Source organism: Martes martes (assembly GCF_963455335.1).
Source record: "Martes martes genome assembly, chromosome: 7".
NCBI classification, from domain to species: domain Eukaryota; kingdom Metazoa; phylum Chordata; class Mammalia; order Carnivora; family Mustelidae; genus Martes; species Martes martes.
In genome coordinates, this window is record NC_137894.1 from 61,611,707 (window position 1) to 61,630,436 (window position 18,730).

Here is an 18,730-nt window from a genome sequence, read left to right on the forward strand (position 1 = left end):
AATCTGCTTCTCCCTCTGACCTTCTCCCCTCTCAGGCTCTCACTGTCTCTCTCTCAAGTAAATAAATAAATAAAATCCTAAAAAAAAAGAAAAGTTATAGTGCTGTGTTACATACATCACATATATATACATTGTCATACATAATACACTAAGCACAAAGGAATGAAGAGGAAAAGAAGATATATTGCAGTAAACTTTCTATATTTATAGGAATTAAGTTAATATTATTATTATTTTCAATTTATTTATTTATTTATTTGACAGAGAGAGAGAGAGAGAGATCACAAATAGGCAGAGAGGCAGGTAAAGGGGAGGGGGGAAGCAGGCTCCCTGCTGAGCAGAGAGCCCGATGAAGGGCTCAATCCCAGGACCCTGAGACCATGACCTGAGCCAAAGGCAGAGGCTTAACCCACTGAGCCACCCAGGTGCCCCTAATACAATGATTTTTAAGGCAAAAATAAAAGGCTAATCAAAATAGTGTGACATTAACGTTAAGATAGACAAATAGATCCACGGAACTGAAGAGAGTCCAAAATAAACCTGTATATATACAGGCAAGTATTTTTCACAAACTTGCAAAGGCAATTCAGTGCAGAATGTAATCTTTTCAACAAATGCTGGTAGGACAAGTGGATATCCATACGTTAAAAGAAAAAACAAACCCCTCTCCCAAATAGAACAACTTTGACCCATACCTTGACTTTATCTAAAAATTAACTCCCAACTAGATCATAGACATAAATGTAAAGCCTGAAACTATTAAACTTGAAGATAACTTGGGAGAACTTTTGTGATACTGGATTAGGCAAAGGTTTTTCTGATGTGGCACTAAAAACACAAATTGAACAAAAGAACAAGTTGAAATTTACCATTGGTCAAAATTTAAAACTTTTCTTTAAAAGACGTTATTAAGAGAATAAGAAGAAAAATCTCAGATAGGGAAAATGTATATGTAAAACATATCTGATAAAGGACTTGTATCCACTATATATAGAACTATATCAATAGTAAGAAAGCAACTCAAAACAGTGGACAAAAGTTTTAAATCAACACTTAAGTAAAGAAAGTTTCAGATGGCAATTAAGCACTTGAAAAGATGCAAAAATCACTAAACATTAAGGGAGTGCAAATTAAATGAGACACCGCTATCTGCTTTTTAAAACAGCTACAATTTAAAAGAGTGATTATACTAATTCGTGGCCTGATATGTAGGAGCTGGAGTTCTCATCCACTGTATTACCAGTTGGAATGTAAAGTGATACAACTTTGGAAGAGAATTTAACAATTTAAACATATATCTACCTTATAATCTAAAACCACACCTAGCTATTTTTCCCAAGAGAAAAGAAATGGTATGTCCATATAGAGACTTGTACTCAAATATTCATGGCAGCATTATTTGTAATTGCTCAAAGCTGGAAACAACCCAAATGTCCATGAATAGGTGAATGGATAAATAAACCTGGTATATTCATACAATGGAATACAATTCAGCGATAAAAAAGGAGTGAACTCTTGATACACGCACGCCACACTATGGATGAATCTCAAAATAATTAAGCAGTGAAAGAAGCCAGACCTTGTGTGATTCCATTTGTATGAGATATCCTGAGAAGACACATTTTATATAGAAAGTTGATGAGTGGTTGCCTAGGCATAGGGATGGGAGTGGAGCTTGATTTCAAACTGACTTGAGGGAATTTAGGGGATTGTTGGAAATGTTTTAAAACTGGATTTTGGTGATGGATGCACAATAAAATGAAACAACAAAACCCCACACTTAATTTCTTTTGAAAAAAGGAAAAATGGTTTTGGTCTTGAGGGCTGGATGCCTGAGTAGAGAACATAGGTAGAGTGCTTGCCCTGGTGAGTTAACATGCTGTGACTCCAGTTAAGGAGAGACAAACACTGTCAGGGGCCCCACACCTGCTGCAGATCTCTACTGATGAGAGCCCCCAAGAGGGGAGTTGAGCATTTGCCTGCTAAATCATATTAAAATTTCTGGTACCTCTGAAAATTGTGCTCATAAGACCTTGTGGGGATTTACTGTATGGAAGTCCTGCTTATATTTTTAATGAAATAGGAACTCGGGGCTTACTGATTGAGTTATCAGACTTTGAGAGCTCATCTGGTTCAGGGCACATTCAAATACAGATTTCTTGAGTGATTTGGCTAAAAGTCCAGAATATCACCTTGTTTAGGAGGGCGTCTAAGGTGGGGGAGGGGGGAAACACTGTCTTCCAAATGACAAGCTTTAAATGTGTTTTCTCCCTTAGGCAATCCTGGAGAACAACCTCCCCTCTGAAATTGCTAGCAAGATCAACCTTGTGGACCTAGCAGGCAGGTAATTAGGATTTCAAAGCCAAGGGGAATTAATCCCTTGGCAATGACCTTGTTCTTGCCCATTTTACAAGGAATAAACTTGTTCCATCCTTTTTCACATTTCAATCATCCTGAGAAAATGACAAAAAAAAAAAAGATTTTTTTTAATGCTATGTTAAGAAATTATAGTTTTCCAGGGGCTAAAAAAATCTATGTCAAGGGTTCTAAATCTTAGCTGCCTATTAAAATCACCTGGGCCTTTAAAAAATTCTCTGCCTTGGTTTCACCTCTGATCAAATAACTGGCATTATTAGTGAGCTCAGAGGCAGTGCAGAGATCTGTAATTTTTTACACTCCCCAGGTGATTCCAGTGTATAGCGAAGATCAAAAAACACTGCTCTAAATGGAAGTAACTGAGTTAATACACTTTTTTTTCTCTGTCTTAATATTGATTGTGTGCCTGTGTGTTACTGGAAAAAAAAAAAAGGAAAGAAAGCTTTTAAAAATACTGTGTCATTGAGGAGAAGATATGATCTTCTAAGTATTAGAAGAAAGCATGAATTGTAGTCACATGTATATCCAGAAAGAAGAAAGTCTTGGAGATGTCACAAAAAAAGTGTGAGATGAGATAGAGCAAATTTTCTTATTTTAAAACTACTAAATTATTAATATGGTACATCATTCCCTTAAAAATGAAGTATTGTCTCTGTCAGCTGCAACTCTGGCATTTTGGGGGGAAAAAATGAAGGGCTATCTGGAAGAAACTGTGTCTGGCATCTGGAAGTATGACTCTTTAATATTTCCCATTGACTTAAAAAAGGAATTTAAGACAGTTGACAGATAATGACACAGATACCATAAGGCCATTAATAGATGAAATTAAAACAAAGGTTGGGCATATTGATGCTAATATCATTACTGTAAATGAGCATTACAGTTAGCTAAAAGTGCTCTGGCAGCCAAAATAAAAAAAAGATAATGAACAATTTGATTTCCATTGCCCAAGAAGTGAAGGAAATGCCAGTTTATTACAAGATGGTAATACTTTTCCTGGTAGTGAATTCTAAAAAGAATTTATCATGTGGGCTTTTATTTTTTTTTTTCATGTGGGCTTTTAATATAATGTACAGCATAATGGATAGTGTCTTTCAACAGCATTTCAAGGATAGTGTCTTCTTCTTTGCTTTTATTTTTTTTTTTCATTGACTGTTTCAGTGAAAGAGCAGATCCCAGTTACTGTAAGGACCGCATTACTGAAGGAGCCAATATCAACAAGTCTCTTGTGACTCTGGGAATTGTCATCTCTACCTTAGGTATTTTGCTGATAGACGATTATCAGAGTGGGAGGGAGACTCTGGAAAATAGCTCACATATTTTCATTTTATGAAAATGGGATAGACATTTACAAGGTTCTTTTTATAAAGTTACCTCCTGACTGAGGCCATAAAAATGGATATTCTTTGTCTGCACTTGAGAACACTGTGTGGTCATCATCCCAACCCTCTCATTTCAAGAAGAAGGAAGACTGAAAAATCATGTGGGTCAGATAGTCTGTGTTCTGAGTCCAAAGGCTAATTCAGGATTGAAATTTGTACTATTCTGTCATGCAGAGAGGGATTACAAAGTGTGATACTTAAATTTGTGTTCTTCAGCCATTGTTTTAATGCACGTGTTTCACAATTCCTTTCTTCTTCCACTTTTATTATTTTGTTGTCTTTAAAGCCCAGAATTCTCAAGCATTTAGCAGCTGCCAGAGCCTCAACAGTGCAGCCAGTGATGGTGGTGACAGTGGGATCCCTAGCTCTCCGTCCGGGACCGGCAGTGGAGTGGGGCCCTCACGGAGGCAGTCTTACATCCCGTACCGGGACTCCGTGTTGACCTGGCTGCTGAAGGACAGTCTTGGAGGCAACTCCAAAACTATCATGGTTGCTAGTGAGTAGGATGCTAGAGCTTGTTGGGACTAGTACTCTGTCTCAGAGAAAGGGCCGTGACCACCCCTTTCGTTAAGGGTCTCATAATATAGCATGGACGGTAGCAGTAAGGCACATGGTTACAGGCTGGGTTGGAAGGGCTTGGCGTGGTTTCTAACTTTCTCCTTCTACCTCAGCTGTGTCTCCTGCACACACTTGCTACAGTGAGACCATGAGCACCCTGAGATATGCATCCAATGCCAAACATATCATCAACAAGCCACGGGTAAATGAGGTGAGACCTTCATTTGAAGTCTTGGTCTGGTATCATTTACACTAACTTCTTTTAGTCTCTCATTTTTAAAATTAATTTCTTCCTTCCTTCCTCTCTCTCTCTCTTTCTCTCTTTTCTTTCCTTCCTCCCTTCTTTCCTTCCTTCCCTCCTCCTATCTTTCCTTCTTTCTTTCTTTTTTTCTCTCCCTTTACCCTCACTCCAACTTGCCCGACTTTGCCAAATGAAGACAGAGCGGAATTCTTTCTTTCAGTGTCATACCCTTCTCTCATATCTCTACTGACTTCATTCAGTTGCCTTTTTAAATTATTTTAGGTATTTCTCTGAGACCATTCCTTTTAAGATCTCTGGTGTACCACTGCCACCCTAAGGGAGATCACTTAAAATTTTCTGTGTTTTCTGCTTTTATTTTGAGTTTATGTGGATGTATGGTTGTATTTTATTTATTTCTGTGCAAACTGCAGTGAATTCTCTGTTTCAGGCTAAAAGGGGCATATAAGGAACTTACTCATTTTGAAAAGTTGAGTAATAGTGAGAAACTTTTAAAAATTCCTTATATGCGTTGCAATTTCAGCAAAGAGTTTCAAGGCAGGGATCACAAACTGGTGGCCAGGCCTATATAGCCCGTCTGTGGACTGTTTTAAAGGGCCGTGTGATTAGGTAGGTACTAAGTGTAGTTGCACTGCAGGAAGATGAGCATCTACTACCCACACGTGCGCTGGCACTTGTGTTACCCGTCAACCTCCTGCTCAAGGGCAGCGGTTCTCATACTTGAGTGTGTATCGGCATCACCTCCTGGAGGGTTGGTTACACCACAGCTGGGCCCGAGCCCTCAAGAGTTTCTGATTAAGTACGTTGTGGGTGCAGAATTTGCATTTCTAACAAGTTCGTAGGTGGAGGTGATGTGGTTCTGGGACCATACTTTGAGAAGACTGCCTCAGAAGTTACTCCAAAGTAATAAACCACTTTTTCCAAACTATTTCTGTGTAGCATCTTAGAGCTTTTGGGGGCCTGATATCAGTCTTTGTGAAACCAAGTTCTTTGTGTTTCAGGATGCAAATATAAAACTGATCAGAGAACTCAGGGAGGAGATTGGAAGACTCAAAGCCATGCTGCTGAGCTTCGAACTGGTATTCTGGCAGTCAGAACTTTTCTGTTCCCCCAAACCTGCTTTTCTTCTGCATAGAATCTGAGCCCTGCTGCATTCCATGTTTTCAATTAAGGAACACTTGTAGAACAGAGGCAGGAACTACTCAGGATTACCTGAGTAGTTTCAGATGGGGTGGGCATCCCCACTATATCATCTTTGTTTTCCAAAGGGCATTTGCCTAAATGGCCCTCCTTCTGTGTGTAGGTGGATTCAGGGAATAGGGCCCTCCAGAAAAATTTCTTTGAATTTTTTTTCTTTGTACTAATATGATCCCCAGTATTTAAGCTTCTGATTTGTTTCTGATTTTAATGATAAAGTCTTTATCTGCCCCTCTCTTCCTTCATAAGAATAAGGATGAGACCCACATCGCACATCTCTCTCTTTATGCAGAGAAACTACTGTCCATTGAATGAGGAAAAGGATGAGAATCTGAAGGAGCTGGTTCTCCAGAATGAATTGAAGGTGGGCGAATTGGGTGGACTGAGTTATGCTTTGTATTACCTTGGTAGTAGATCTCCTCTCCCTCCATTATTCCTGAGTCATGGCTGCTCCCTTGTGAGGACAGAGAGGTTCTATCTAGTTTAGAGACAGTTTTGGTATTCACTGAGCTTTGAGTGGAGAATGAGTTTACCTTAGGGGCTGGTAACTGGCTTTCTTTGTTTTGTTCTCTTAGGGGTTCATGATAACTTCCTTTGGCTAGGGACAGTAGCCTAGGAAAAAAATTATTTTCCAGTCAGTAAATCAACTGACTGACATGTATTCACTGAGCACCAAATAGGTGTTCAGCATGATGCTTCAAGAGAGAAAAAGAAGTTCCTTCCCACAGGTGGCTTGCACTCTATTTGGAAACACATTTAGAGAATGGTTAAATGTAATGAACTACATCAGTTGTATAAAAAGAGCTTAAGGAAGGAAGAAATCATTATGGCTTGGAATTTTCAGGGCCAGCATCACAGTAATGTGGCTGAAGGCTAGAGAACTTGAACTAGACCTTGAAAGATTGGTAGAGTGTGTTAGATAGGAAGAAAGGGTTAGGAATTTGGGGTGAGGGTGGAATAATCTCAGCAAGACCCTGGAACTGGAAGAATGAACTGATGTGGGTGGCCATGTGGAAGCCCACAATGTGAGGAAGACTGAGCAGACAAGAATACATACTTATGGCAGAGAGTAGTAGAGGTGAGGTTAGGGCCAGTTTAGGAGGTTTGAACTTGACATTCACAATATTAATCATGGCTTCTTGAACCAGGTTGGTGACATAATAAAGGTGTATCTTGGGCAATTAATATGACAGTTGTGTGTAGGATGAATTGGAAGCACAGAGATCAACCAGGAAAGAGACTAATTTTGTGACTCCATGAAGGTGAGGACAAGACATCTGGGAAGGTTAGATTAAATGGTGATTTCTGGAGACACTTACAAGGAAGAAATGCAGGCATTATTTGGTGACAGGTTACATTTAGATACCACAACCCAAATGTCCCAATTCCCAGTATTCTGTTGCACCATCATTATACATTATAAAGTATCCTGGCTATGTCAGTATTTTGTTACCCAAACTAAACGTTAGGACTACATCACATATCCAGACATTTCTCAAAAATTCTATGCTTAAATATACATTCTGATTTTTGGTTCAGAAAAAACAAACAGGGTTTTGGAAGGGAGGGGGTGGGGGGATGGATGAACCTGGTGATGGGCGTTAAGGAGGGCATGTATTGCATGGAGCACTGAGTGTGGTACCTAAACAATGAATCTTGGAACACTGAAAAAATAAATTTAAAAAAAAAGAAAGAAAAAGGAAAATACCACTCCCGTATACATAAAAGATGAAGTACAGAGTCAAAATCATTCCAAGCTCATTAGCAGTTTTACATTATACATTCTGGCAGATCTGGATTTGAATCTGCCACTTGCTGGCCTTTGACCTTAGGCAGTAAGGGAGGTAGGTGATGAAAGCCAGCCAGAAGGGGAGGTGTGTTCAGTGGTACCTCCAGGTTGAGCAGGCAGGCTAAACTGTAAGCCAGAGTGCTTTGCCTTGCTGCTCACCTTTGCCAGGTCCTCATCCAACTCAGCCCTTCATGCGTACCCTGTAGTCTCATTCTTTGCAAACTTCAACTCAGTGAGTATAACATTAAAAATAACATTTCTGGGGTATGTAAAATACTTGTACCTAAACTTGACATACTTTGTTTTTTCTCAAGTATCCCTTTTACGAGAGAAGTACTTAGTCTTTCAGGTCCTTTTCCTGCTTCCTCAGTTCTTCCATTCCCAGGATAACTCTGCTGCTTGGGCATCCATTTCCACCAAAAGAAGAGAAAAGCACCTTATGTTACACATTGTTCATTCACGTTCCCCAGGTGGCCTTATCTTAAGGCCTGTAACTTGCTGTATTATATCTACCTATCTATCTGTCTATCTATCTATCTATCTCCATCATCTATTTTTTTAAGGGGGTGGATAGAAGCAGAGGGAGAGAGAGACTCTTAAGCAGGCTCCACGCCCACTATGGAGTCCGATGTGGAACTTGATCTCACAGTATGGATCACACAGAAGAGGAATAGGGAAAGGGGAATTATAAACATATAACTAACATCTCAATAAAAAAAAATTATGGCATTTTTGTTCATTTATAGAAACAATACACGCTTTTTGCCGAAAACTTTAAAAATAACATTTACTGGGCGCCTGGGTGGCTCAGTGGGTTAAGCCGCTGCCTTCGGCTCAGGTCATGATCTCAGAGTCCTGGGATCGAGTCCCGCATCGGGCTCTCTGCTCAGCAGAGAGCCTGCTTCTCTCTCTGCCTCTCTGTCTACTGTGATCTCTCTCTGTCAAATAAATAAATAAAATATTTAAAAAAAAAAATAACATTTACTGAGGGAGTTTCTATTTATAAAAGTAACACTTGCTTATTGGAGAGATATTAGAAAACAAATCACAGAGGAGGTGCAATGGCCTCTGTGGAGCTTTGAATTGTAACAGTGAGGAAAGTGAGGAAGGAATGCCATGAGGAATCAAGCCAGGATGGTTTCTGACCTTAAGTCTGCTCCACGGGCAGGGTGCCTAAAACCACCTCCTCCATCTCTGCAGATAGACCAGCTGACTAAAGACTGGACCCAGAAGTGGAACGAATGGAAGGCCCTCGTGGAACATTACAGAGTGGACATCAACAGGAGGAGGGCTGGTGTGGTCATTGACTCCAGCCTGCCCCATCTAATGGCCTTGGAAGACGACGTACTCAGCACAGGTGTCGTGCTCTATCACCTCAAGGTGAGCAGGCTGGTGCATTCCGTCTTTTCCTGAGCCACTGGTCCCAGAGGTCAAAAAGGGAGAAGTCAAGGGCAGCAGCTACACATCTGTGAATTGAGCCAGTTGCCACAAAGCTGCCTTCAGGTTTGCCCTCAGGAAACTGGTTTAGCCAACCAATTATGATTCACTTGCATTTGTACAATTAGAGCAGAAGACTGGAAATCAGAATAATTATTTGTTTTTCTGTGGCTGCCACTGCTGCTCTTATACAACTTACTTTCATTCTCTGTGATTTAATCTCCTCATTTTAAAGTAAGAAAGATGCTGCTTATATTCCTTTTCTGGCTTCCCGAAGCATAAGAGTGCAGGCATGGAAGTGAAATCCTAACCTCAAAATCCCATGGGCACTCTTGAGCTCTGAACATCCAGGCTGCTCACAGACAGCTTTCAGAGGCTACAGGGGGAAATCAAGATCTGAAACAGTTTCCTTCTAACACCTCCCCACTTCTCAACTGTCAAGTCAACAAAAAGTGCACCTCCTGCTTCTCCATTACTAGGTTTACCAGGGAAAGAAGAGAGGAGAATGAAAGTAGACGCAGAAAGCATGAGGGAGAGCCCAAAGAGCTGGTGGGCCAGCACGGTGGGGGAGGGCACACCACCAGCCATATAGAACAAGGGAATGAAGCTCCTGCCTTCCAAGGCCTGGATCACCTGGTTCTTTGCCACATAGAGGCAGGTCACCATTTCTAAATGAAGCATTTTGAGAGTCAGTCCCCAGTGATAGGTACGTCATATCCTGTCCTTATCAAAATATTTGTGTCTCCATAGAAGGACAGTCCCTGTGGTTGGCAGAACGTACTTTATGTGGCCAAAATCCCTATGCTCACTGCAAATCCAATCTTTATTCTCCGAATTGCCCCCAGCTGCCAATTGAAAGGAACAGAGTTTATGGGGAATACATAATGCTGCTCTTACCCCTGGAGAAATCAGTCTCCTAACGCTGTAGTGTATCTGGTAGTGAGATGGTAAGAGAGCTCATTTTAGGATAAGCCCTCAGGGTCCTTACCGGGCACCAAGCCTCTCAGAAAGTTCAAGTAGCTCATTTTCAATACAGTGAATGTAAATTAGCTCAGGAAAATGCCTCAGGCAGAAGTGGCTGTTACCTAAAAAACAGATCTAAATACCAAAGGCTATCAATTCTTCTATTAAGCGGAACGAAGGGGAGAGGTTGGAGGTTAGGAAAAGACCAGGTGGATTAAAACGGTTACTGTTTGAGTAGAACTGATCTGCTGTATTGGTTGGATGTGGAGCGAGCAGATGAAGCTAGAATTCAAGTGGTAGAGCTCAGGGTGGCATCAGAGGGTTAAAGGACAGGACTGAGATTGAATCAGGCAAGAGATAGGTAGGAGCGCTGGTTTTCACGGCAGAGTCTGTGTGCGCTGAGGGTGGTGACCCCTCCTGGATGCATTTCCAGTGAACCTGAAGGGTGAGGGTTCAGTCTAGTTCTAATCCTGGCATTTCTGCATTTTTTGTACCCAGTTTGTCCCTTTTTGTTTGTTTAGATCCTGGTTTGGGCAATGGTATAGCAGTAATTGCTCAAGATTCTCTGTGTGTTTGTTTGCATTGCTGTCTTGGTTACAGACACGGAACTAATCCCTAGCAATGCCCAGGAAGCTCTTTTCCCTTTGGTCACCTTGGGAAGTACCTTGGGTGGGAAGAGGACAGAGGGAAGTGGGGGTAGAGCGCAGGTTAGTGGTATCCTGGACTTCATTCTCATAACTGCCCTGTGCCGTTAATTCTACCTGCATAAATAAGCAGAGGGGGCAGCAAGCACAGGCATCAACTAAGTCCTTGTGAAATGAGAATGCCGTTGAGATTTGTGATGGTTCTGCCTTGTAGATGTAGGAGTTGTGATAGGCTGTGACCTTATCTTTTTGTAAGGAATGCATTTCATCATCAGGGCTGACCATGAACTGGTAGGAGGGGTCTTAACCCCTTTTCCTCAGTTTTGTTTCGTGGTGTTTGTAGGGGCCAGCGTCCATTTGTTTGTGTGGTCCTCAGTGGCTGAGCAGAAAAGGTGGGGCTTGGGTTGTCTGCATGTGCAAGCCCAGTAAGGTCAGAGTCTCGTTCATTTCTTCAAGGAAACTGCCTTTACACCAGCTATTTTGGGGGAGCTGCAGGGACCGCCCACTTCTGACTACTAACGGTGAAGCCTAGTGGGGAACTCTCTGGTCACTTCAAAAACATCAGCTACCAGGGAGGTGGTGGTATGGTGAGGATGGACAAACATGGGCTCAGGCCCAGAGAAACGTCAATTCTAGCCATGGCTCTCCTATTTAGTATATGGGTTCCATGGGCAACTTTCCCCATCAGCTTCAGATTCTTCATGTATAAAAAGGGGGATAATAACTATTTTAGGTTGTTTCAGGATTAAATAAGAGATGTCTATAAAGCACTCAGCGCAATGCCTGGGACATAGTGACTGGTTATTAAGTACATGATAAACATGTATCTAAACTCAGCATTTGTCATGTTGTTGCCTTTCACAAACAGAGGCATGTATTCTTTTTTTTTTTTTTTAAAGATTTATTTATTTAATTATTTGACAGACAGAGATTACAAGTAGGCAGAGAGGCAGGCAGAGAGAGAGAGGAGGAAGCAGGCTCCCTGCTGAGCAGAGAGCCCGATGCGGGGCTCGATCCCAGGACCCTGGGATCATGACCTGAGCCGAAGGCAGAAGCTTTAACCCACTGAGCCACCCAGGCGCCCCAAGGCATGTATTCTTAAAAGAATTACCATAATCCAAGGGCCAGAAGGCCTGTCTTCTACTAACCCAGTGATTCGTTTATGCTAACTTCAGTTTCCCTTCCTCTCGTATACTCTTCCAGTCCTTTTTGGTTCTAGATATGCTTTTCTCCTATTTGTGTTTTACCCTTCTTAGAATCTGGTGTCTGTCGAACTTCATCTATTGACCAAGAAGGTAAAAATCCTGTGCTGCCATACATCTTCATAGAACATGTGCCTCTTTGAGATTAAATGGACTAAACTTAAACCACACCAACCTTAGTCCCTGGAGGAGAGTTCTGCCTGTGTGCCCACTTCCTCAGACTAGAGAATCTCTGACCAATGGTCATGGCTATTCCCTAACATCAGGCTGTGGGACAGAAGGGAGTTTGCCAATACTTGTTGACTTTGCAAAGAGCTGGTGCTGCTTTTTTATATGCCCCCCCCCCCCCCGCCTTCTCAGAGGCTTCCTGGGCTGCAGTGAGTGGGCAGGGCAGTCAGAACAGCCTGGACCAAAGTTGAGAACTGGTGTGGGAAATGCCAGAGTGGCGTGGGAAGACAGTGATAACACTCCAACAGGTGGATTCTGCTTTGGGGGCAGACTGTGTCCCTTTTGATTCTTGTTTAAAAAGATTTGTTTTTTCCTTTAGGAGGGGACAACAAAAATAGGAAGGATTGACTCAGACCAGGAACAGGACATTGGTAAGTGATAGAACATTTGGGTCTGACTCTGTGGCAGGTACTCATGACTCATGCCTGAACAGTCTCTTTAGAGGAACCTGAGAGGAGGAATCTTTGAAGATCAAGGGGCTGTCCCTGTTTTGCTTCAGCATTGTGGTTGTGGGTCAGGGACATGATAGGAGGAGACCCACAGGAGGATCCAGGTCTGGGTGGTTTCAGATGGTGGCTCTTCCTCTCTTACCATAATGTAAGATCTTCCAGGTGTGGATTCTTATCTCATAGAAGGGGTGTTTCCCTGGGTTGTCCCCCACCCCACTGACCCCCATCTCTTATATAGTCCTACAGGGGCAATGGATTGAGAGAGACCACTGTACTATCACCAGTGCCTGTGGGGTAGTCATTCTGCGACCTGCCCAGGGGGCCCGCTGCACAGTCAATGGCCGGGAGGTCACTGCCTCCTGTCGTTTGACCCAAGGTAAAACTGCTTATAACTCTATTTATATCAGGAAGAGGGATGGACTCCCACCTTTTTCAGGGGCCAAACCCAGAAAGCCCAGTGAAGCAGACTTTAAAGATGGGACACCCAGCTTCTGCACTCAGAGATGTGAAAGTTTCCTAATACCATCCTCTTCCCATAAACAAAGAAGCCTGAATTCCAGGATTCCAGGGTGGAGAAGGACTGTCTGAAATTTGTAACTGTGTCCTTGGAAAAGTTTTGGAACCTCAGTTTGCTCATCTGTAAAACAGCCGTAAGAGGATTATTGTGAGGATTGAATGAGCTAGTTCATGTGATGTTCTTCACAGTGTTCTTGGCACCCAGTGAATTCTCATTATCATTATTACTATTACTACTATTGTTACTCTATTACTATTACTACTGTTGTTAATCTAATGTTAAGCATTCCCTCACTATTCTACCGGGAACTCATTTTGCTTTCCGTTGGAGTAGCAGAAATCCTCCTCTTCATTTTGTTAATTCAGTACATATGCTGTGCAATATCCAGTGACTCTTACTGACTCAGACCTAAGTTACCAACTTGTTGAGGGCAGGATTTTGTCTTCCCGAAGGGCGCCCTACTTGTAATACACACTCAGAATGTGAGCTGTTGGTTAACTCTTACCTGTCTCTGTCACAGGAGCAGTCATAACCCTGGGGAAAGCACAGAAGTTCCGATTCAACCACCCTGCAGAGGCTGCTGTCCTGCGGCAGAGAAGGCAGGTGAGTGTGCTGCGGTTTCAAGGTGGCTGCCAGCCTCCCTGCTTCTCTTTTTTGAGGGACAAGGTTGAGCTTTGTCTCGTTCTCTTGAGTTGGGGGTGGTGACAGCAGCCTCACCGCTTTCTTCCTCGTTCCCAGGTCGGAGAGGCTGTCGGTGGCAGTGGCTCTTTGGAATGGTTGGACTTGGATGGAGATGTCACCGCCTCCCGGTTGGGTCTCTGCCCTTTGCTTTGGAAGAAAAGGTGAGAAACATGTGCTCCTTCCACTGTGGAACCTACTGTTCTTACTTCTTGGTCTCTTACAACATGGAGCTGGATAAGGGAGGTGAGTGTAGTAGCCAAGCTCGAGTGAGGCCTGCGCAAGTGACTGAGGGGAACCGAGCTAGCTGCTTAGCTTGTTTTTGGCAAGGAAGCAGTCTTGGCCCTCATTCATTTCCTATTCAGTATTGTAACTTTCTTCATCACTGGAAGGAGTATATCATTTGATATTTCCTATGGCTGCTTTCTTCTGTCAGGATTTGAATGTGACTTGTTCACACATATCTTTGAAACTGCTTCTGGACTTACCTCCCTGTGTTCCCCTTTAAATTCTGGACTGCCTGTGAGCTCATAGTGTGTGTCAACTTCCAGGACTATGGCTTCCTCCAGGTTTTTAAAGAGAGTGTGGGACTCAGAATCCTTTCTTTCCCTCAATACCAAGGGTCCAGAACTACACATAAGAGGGTCAGAAACTCCTGGAACAATGTGCAAAGATCTCACGGTTCTACCCTCTCAAACCCACTTCGCCTGCATTGTGACCATGGAAGCATGGAGTCAGAATTTTCTATGTGATTGGTGGCAACCACTTTTCTTCTTCATAGTCATAGAATGCCCTTCCCAGATCTACCTGTCTCATAAGTCAGATACTGGGAAAACGGTTTCTTTCCTGTAAGTCAAAGTAGCCTCTGACCTGGGGACGTTCTATAGAAAATGCCAGCAGGAGACTCAGTGTCTGTGAGACCACTGGTGTCGGGAGGCTGCCCAGCATCATGAGCATGGAGCTCTGGGGGGTTCTGATGGCCCTTTCCCCTGGTGCCTTCGAGAGGGATATAGCTGCTCTGTTCTCAGGCCAGGAGTATTTGCTGGCAGCTAATGACAATCTTGGGTCTGACCTTGGTGGTGAGGGACATTAGACATAGGAGCAGAAGTGCTGTGATGCAGGGAGCATAAACAGCAGGCAAGTCCTCACGTGCGGGCTGCTAAGGACCAAAGGATGAGGCAGAGTTGAAGGCAGGATGGCCCCAGTGTTGCATGACAGAGGACTCTGTGGGGTGACAGGGAAGCTGGGAGAGGTGACACAACTGGAGTGTATCAAGGCCAAGGTGGATTAAGGGGCAGCTGGAGCTTTTGTTTTGTCAGAGTACAGTCATGAAAGGAGGCCTTGTCTTAGGTCAGGTTTCTGCTGGGAAGATACACTGGAGCTCTGTCTTTGCCAGAGTTCACAGGTATACAGGGAACAGCTCTGCAAGTTAATGAGCTGTGGTATTGAAAAGTCATATTGGAGTTGGATAAAGCTGCATCACGTCCTAAGTTTCTTTTTTTTTTTTTTAAGAAATTTTATTTATTTATATGACAGACAGAGAACACAAACAGGCAGAGTAGCAGGCAGAGGGAGAGGGAGAAGCAGGCTCCCTGCTGAGCATGGAGCCCGACATGTGGTTTGATCCCAGGACCCCGGATCATGACCTGAGCTGAAGGCAGTCACCCAGCTGACTGAGCCACCCAGGCAGCCGGACGTCCTGATTTTCTGAAGTAAAAGCGCTGTGGTTCTGGGCAAGTTACTGAGTCTCCAAGTCTGTTGGCTCACCCTAAGTAAGGATACCACCATCTGTCTCCAAGAGATCTGTGTGATAGGTATTGAAAGAGCAAGTACACACAGAGTGCTTTGCCCGCTACCTGATGCTGCCAGCCCCGTGGCTAGAGGCCCTTGTGCAGAGCTGCCCAGGTACACAGCCTCCCTTTCATTTTCATGCCTCCCACCTTGTCCCAGCTGACCCATCCACCCTAGAGAACACTGCCTTTTTAAAGTCTTCTCAGCTCTATAGCCCATGGGCACTGATATGACCTTTTAGCAACACCAAGAATGTACCCTTTCATTTGGAGAGGACAGAGAGGGATTGGAGAATCAAGGCCTCTCCCACTCGCTGCCTCCGGTCTTTAGCACCAGCTCCAGGAGCCTGTGGGCTGGGCTGGTCCTACGCAGCTCCAGTAGCTAGCATCTGTGAGTCAGGCCCTGGTGGAAGTGAGGTGGAATGGGGCCTGGTGGAGAGAACCCAGGAGAGAGGAGAAAACTGCATTTTGTCAGCTGGGCTCCCAGACGGGGTTTGTGACTCTGTCTCCATGAGAGTCTCATCTGTTCTGGTGGGGTGGGCTCTAAAGCCTCTCTTTGTCCTGGAATTTTCTTCCCTCATTTTTCTCTCTGGAGGAGCACTCATGGGGAGCCTGCAAAGCTGGAGCCAACTCCAGAGCCAGGGGAGATTGGCCAGCCTGTCTCTTTTTTCCCTTTGCAGTAGTGATGTAGACCAGAGAGGAGTTTGTCCTTGAAAACTGTTGCATTTTCCCCTTTGGAATTTGGGGGGCTTGATGATAAGTGCTTAGAGCCTGGGAGACCCTGTTGCTGCTGCCACTGCCACCTTAGTGAGTACACACTGCTACATTCTGCTGCAGAAGCTGTCAGGCCTCGAAGCAGCTGGGAGGGCTGGGAGAGAAGGTGCGGGAGGACGTGATGGAGTCCAGCAAGCAGCAGGGAGATGCTGGAGCCACCCAAGATGAAGGGCAGTCATCTGACAGAGGTCCTTGGCTGGCAGGTAACTGAAGACTCACCAGTAATAATCTACCCAGATGTGTAACATAAGGTTGGTATTTTTTTTCCACCTGTTTTCTGGGTGGAAAAGCACATCTGACTGATGTGCTTAGCAGAGGAGCCATTTTTCAGTCTATTGGCATGTGGCATCTCGGGTGAATGTGCTGTGTCTCTGGTGCTCATTCCAAACAGCTTTCCCTTGCAGGTCTTGTTGGTGCTGGGAAGCAAGTTGTACTGGGTCTGCAGAAGGTGACTGGCTAGCTGCTGGGGGAGGGGTAGAGGGAGTTGTCTACTCTGGAGAAGCAAATTGTGAATATGAGGATTTAGGAGACAGGGAGAGGAGGGAGTTGTGAATACCATCTGGGAATTAAAAATAAAGATGCCCTTCCTGCTCTTTGCATCTGATGTTCTGAACTTTAGCTGGGTTCTTCTCAGACCCTTTGATGGTCATGTTTGTAATTCAGCCATATCTGTGGTCAGACAAAATTTGGAGCAGTAATACATGTATAAAATGTTTCCCATCAGCAGCCTTTTCTAACTGTTTGGTGTTAACTGGTTTTTGTTCTAATTGCTGTCCCTAGTCTTTTGCCTCACATGTGACAAAGGGTGCCTTTCCTCTTTTCTGTACATTCCAGTGTGTGTATTTGGCCTTTTGGGCATAGCAGTCAGCGCCAGTTTCCCCCAGAGCATACTCAATAATCTGGGCCTGTCCCAAGTCCTCAGACCCATTGTAGATTGAGTCACCTCATAGCCTCCTTCCCAGGGAAGAGATTGCTACCTCCTACCCATACTCTCCCCCTCCTCCATTCATTCTTCACTCTCCTCTGAAGGCTGCATTAAGAAATCACAATCTCTTCTACAACAGAGGCAGCAAACTTTTTGTAAAGGGCCAGATAGTATTTTAGTATTTGTGGGCCATAAATTTGTGTGCAGCTACTCAAGCAGCCTAGATAATACATAAGTGAATGAATTTTCCAGTAACAGTTTATTTACAAAAACAGTTAGTGGACCACATTTGGCTCACAGGCTATTATTTATGGACCTCTGCTTTGATATGCCTCTGTGATTTCATTCTGCTCTACAAAGTAGTAAATGTAAGCCAGGTAAATGAACCCCCTAGAGTACTACTGCTCAGACTATCTAGTGTCAAGTCATTAAGTGGGCCTTGAAGAGGCATGGCATCCCAGGACTGGAATGAAGGCTAAGGGCTGGTGAAAGGAGAGCAGATTGGGGCTTTTTTGTTAGCCCACGACGGATCCCAATTCCTCCCAGTCACACCCTACTCCTACGACCCAGAAGGCCCATGCAGTTGGCTCCTTTAGAAACCCGAATGACAGGGATGGAGAGACCCTGCTGTGAGGTCTTTGCCTGAGAGGCCATGTGTGACCAAGGGAAAAGCCACACAGGTAGAAGCTGTCAGTCTTCAGAGGAAGACTGTATCTCACCCATGCCACACAGGAACCTGCAGTATAAAGCGTGACTGCAGTCTAGAATTCTTTTCAAACTTTGTATTATGGAGAATTCCAAATACACAACCAGTCATCAAATCGTGGCTAATCTTGTTTCATTTATATCCTCACTCCCTTTCCACTCTCCCCTGTTCTCCCCCGGCTGGGTCTAAATAAATCCCAGACTGTTTCACCAGTAAGTATTTCAGTGTGTATCTCTGAAAGTCATGATAGAGTCTAAAACTCTTGAACCCTATTCTTGGGCTCATTCACTGAGAACCGCCCTTGAGTGAAGACCAGCTCTCCTCCAGGTCTCCAGCCACACACACAGGTGTGGTGTGCATATAAATTCTCTCTTCTCTGTATTGGCTGTCTCCTACTCCCAGGTCACAGAGGGTTTCTGTTTCATAAAATGGAGATAGAGTCACAATCTCTGAACATGTAGGAGACTTTGTGTTCCCACAGTGTTTGTTGGAGCTTCTGTTCTACTCTTGTTTCCAGCAGGTTTTAAGTTTTTTATTCTTTTTTTAAAGGACAAAGCTTCTTGATTTAACTAAAATGTCTGTGTTTTTTAAAGCTGCTTTGCTTTCCTGGTCATTTTCCTTAACCAGAATGAACCTGTGTTTCTGGTCAACTCACAGTCTAAGAATATGCTAGTCTAAGGACCATTCTCACCTCCTGCACTGTGACATCATGAACTGCCTGTGACAGCATGCCTGTGTGTCCCAAGTTGCCAGAAGTTCAAAGCCCTCTCTGCCCTGTTGAATCCAGGGCTCTCAGGAAGGCTTAGACTGCCACTGGTTTGTCCTGAACTGGGTTTGCATTTCACTTGGGTAACCC

General features: G+C 43.8%; 1 protein-coding gene across 1 annotated transcript in view; it reads left to right on the forward strand.

Moving 5' to 3' along the window:
- Positions 1-18,730, forward strand: part of STARD9 (StAR related lipid transfer domain containing 9) — a 129,464-nt gene that overhangs the window by 71,987 nt on the left and 38,747 nt on the right. Inside the window, exons 10-20 of the mRNA XM_080808186.1 lie at positions 2,277-2,344; positions 3,538-3,635; positions 4,045-4,254; positions 4,430-4,527; positions 5,577-5,654; positions 6,065-6,136; positions 8,762-8,941; positions 12,355-12,406; positions 12,723-12,860; positions 13,522-13,604; positions 13,740-13,843. Coding sequence (XP_080664312.1) covers positions 2,277-2,344; positions 3,538-3,635; positions 4,045-4,254; positions 4,430-4,527; positions 5,577-5,654; positions 6,065-6,136; positions 8,762-8,941; positions 12,355-12,406; positions 12,723-12,860; positions 13,522-13,604; positions 13,740-13,843 — 1,181 coding nt within the window. The remainder of the gene's footprint in view (positions 1-2,276; positions 2,345-3,537; positions 3,636-4,044; positions 4,255-4,429; positions 4,528-5,576; positions 5,655-6,064; positions 6,137-8,761; positions 8,942-12,354; positions 12,407-12,722; positions 12,861-13,521; positions 13,605-13,739; positions 13,844-18,730) is intronic.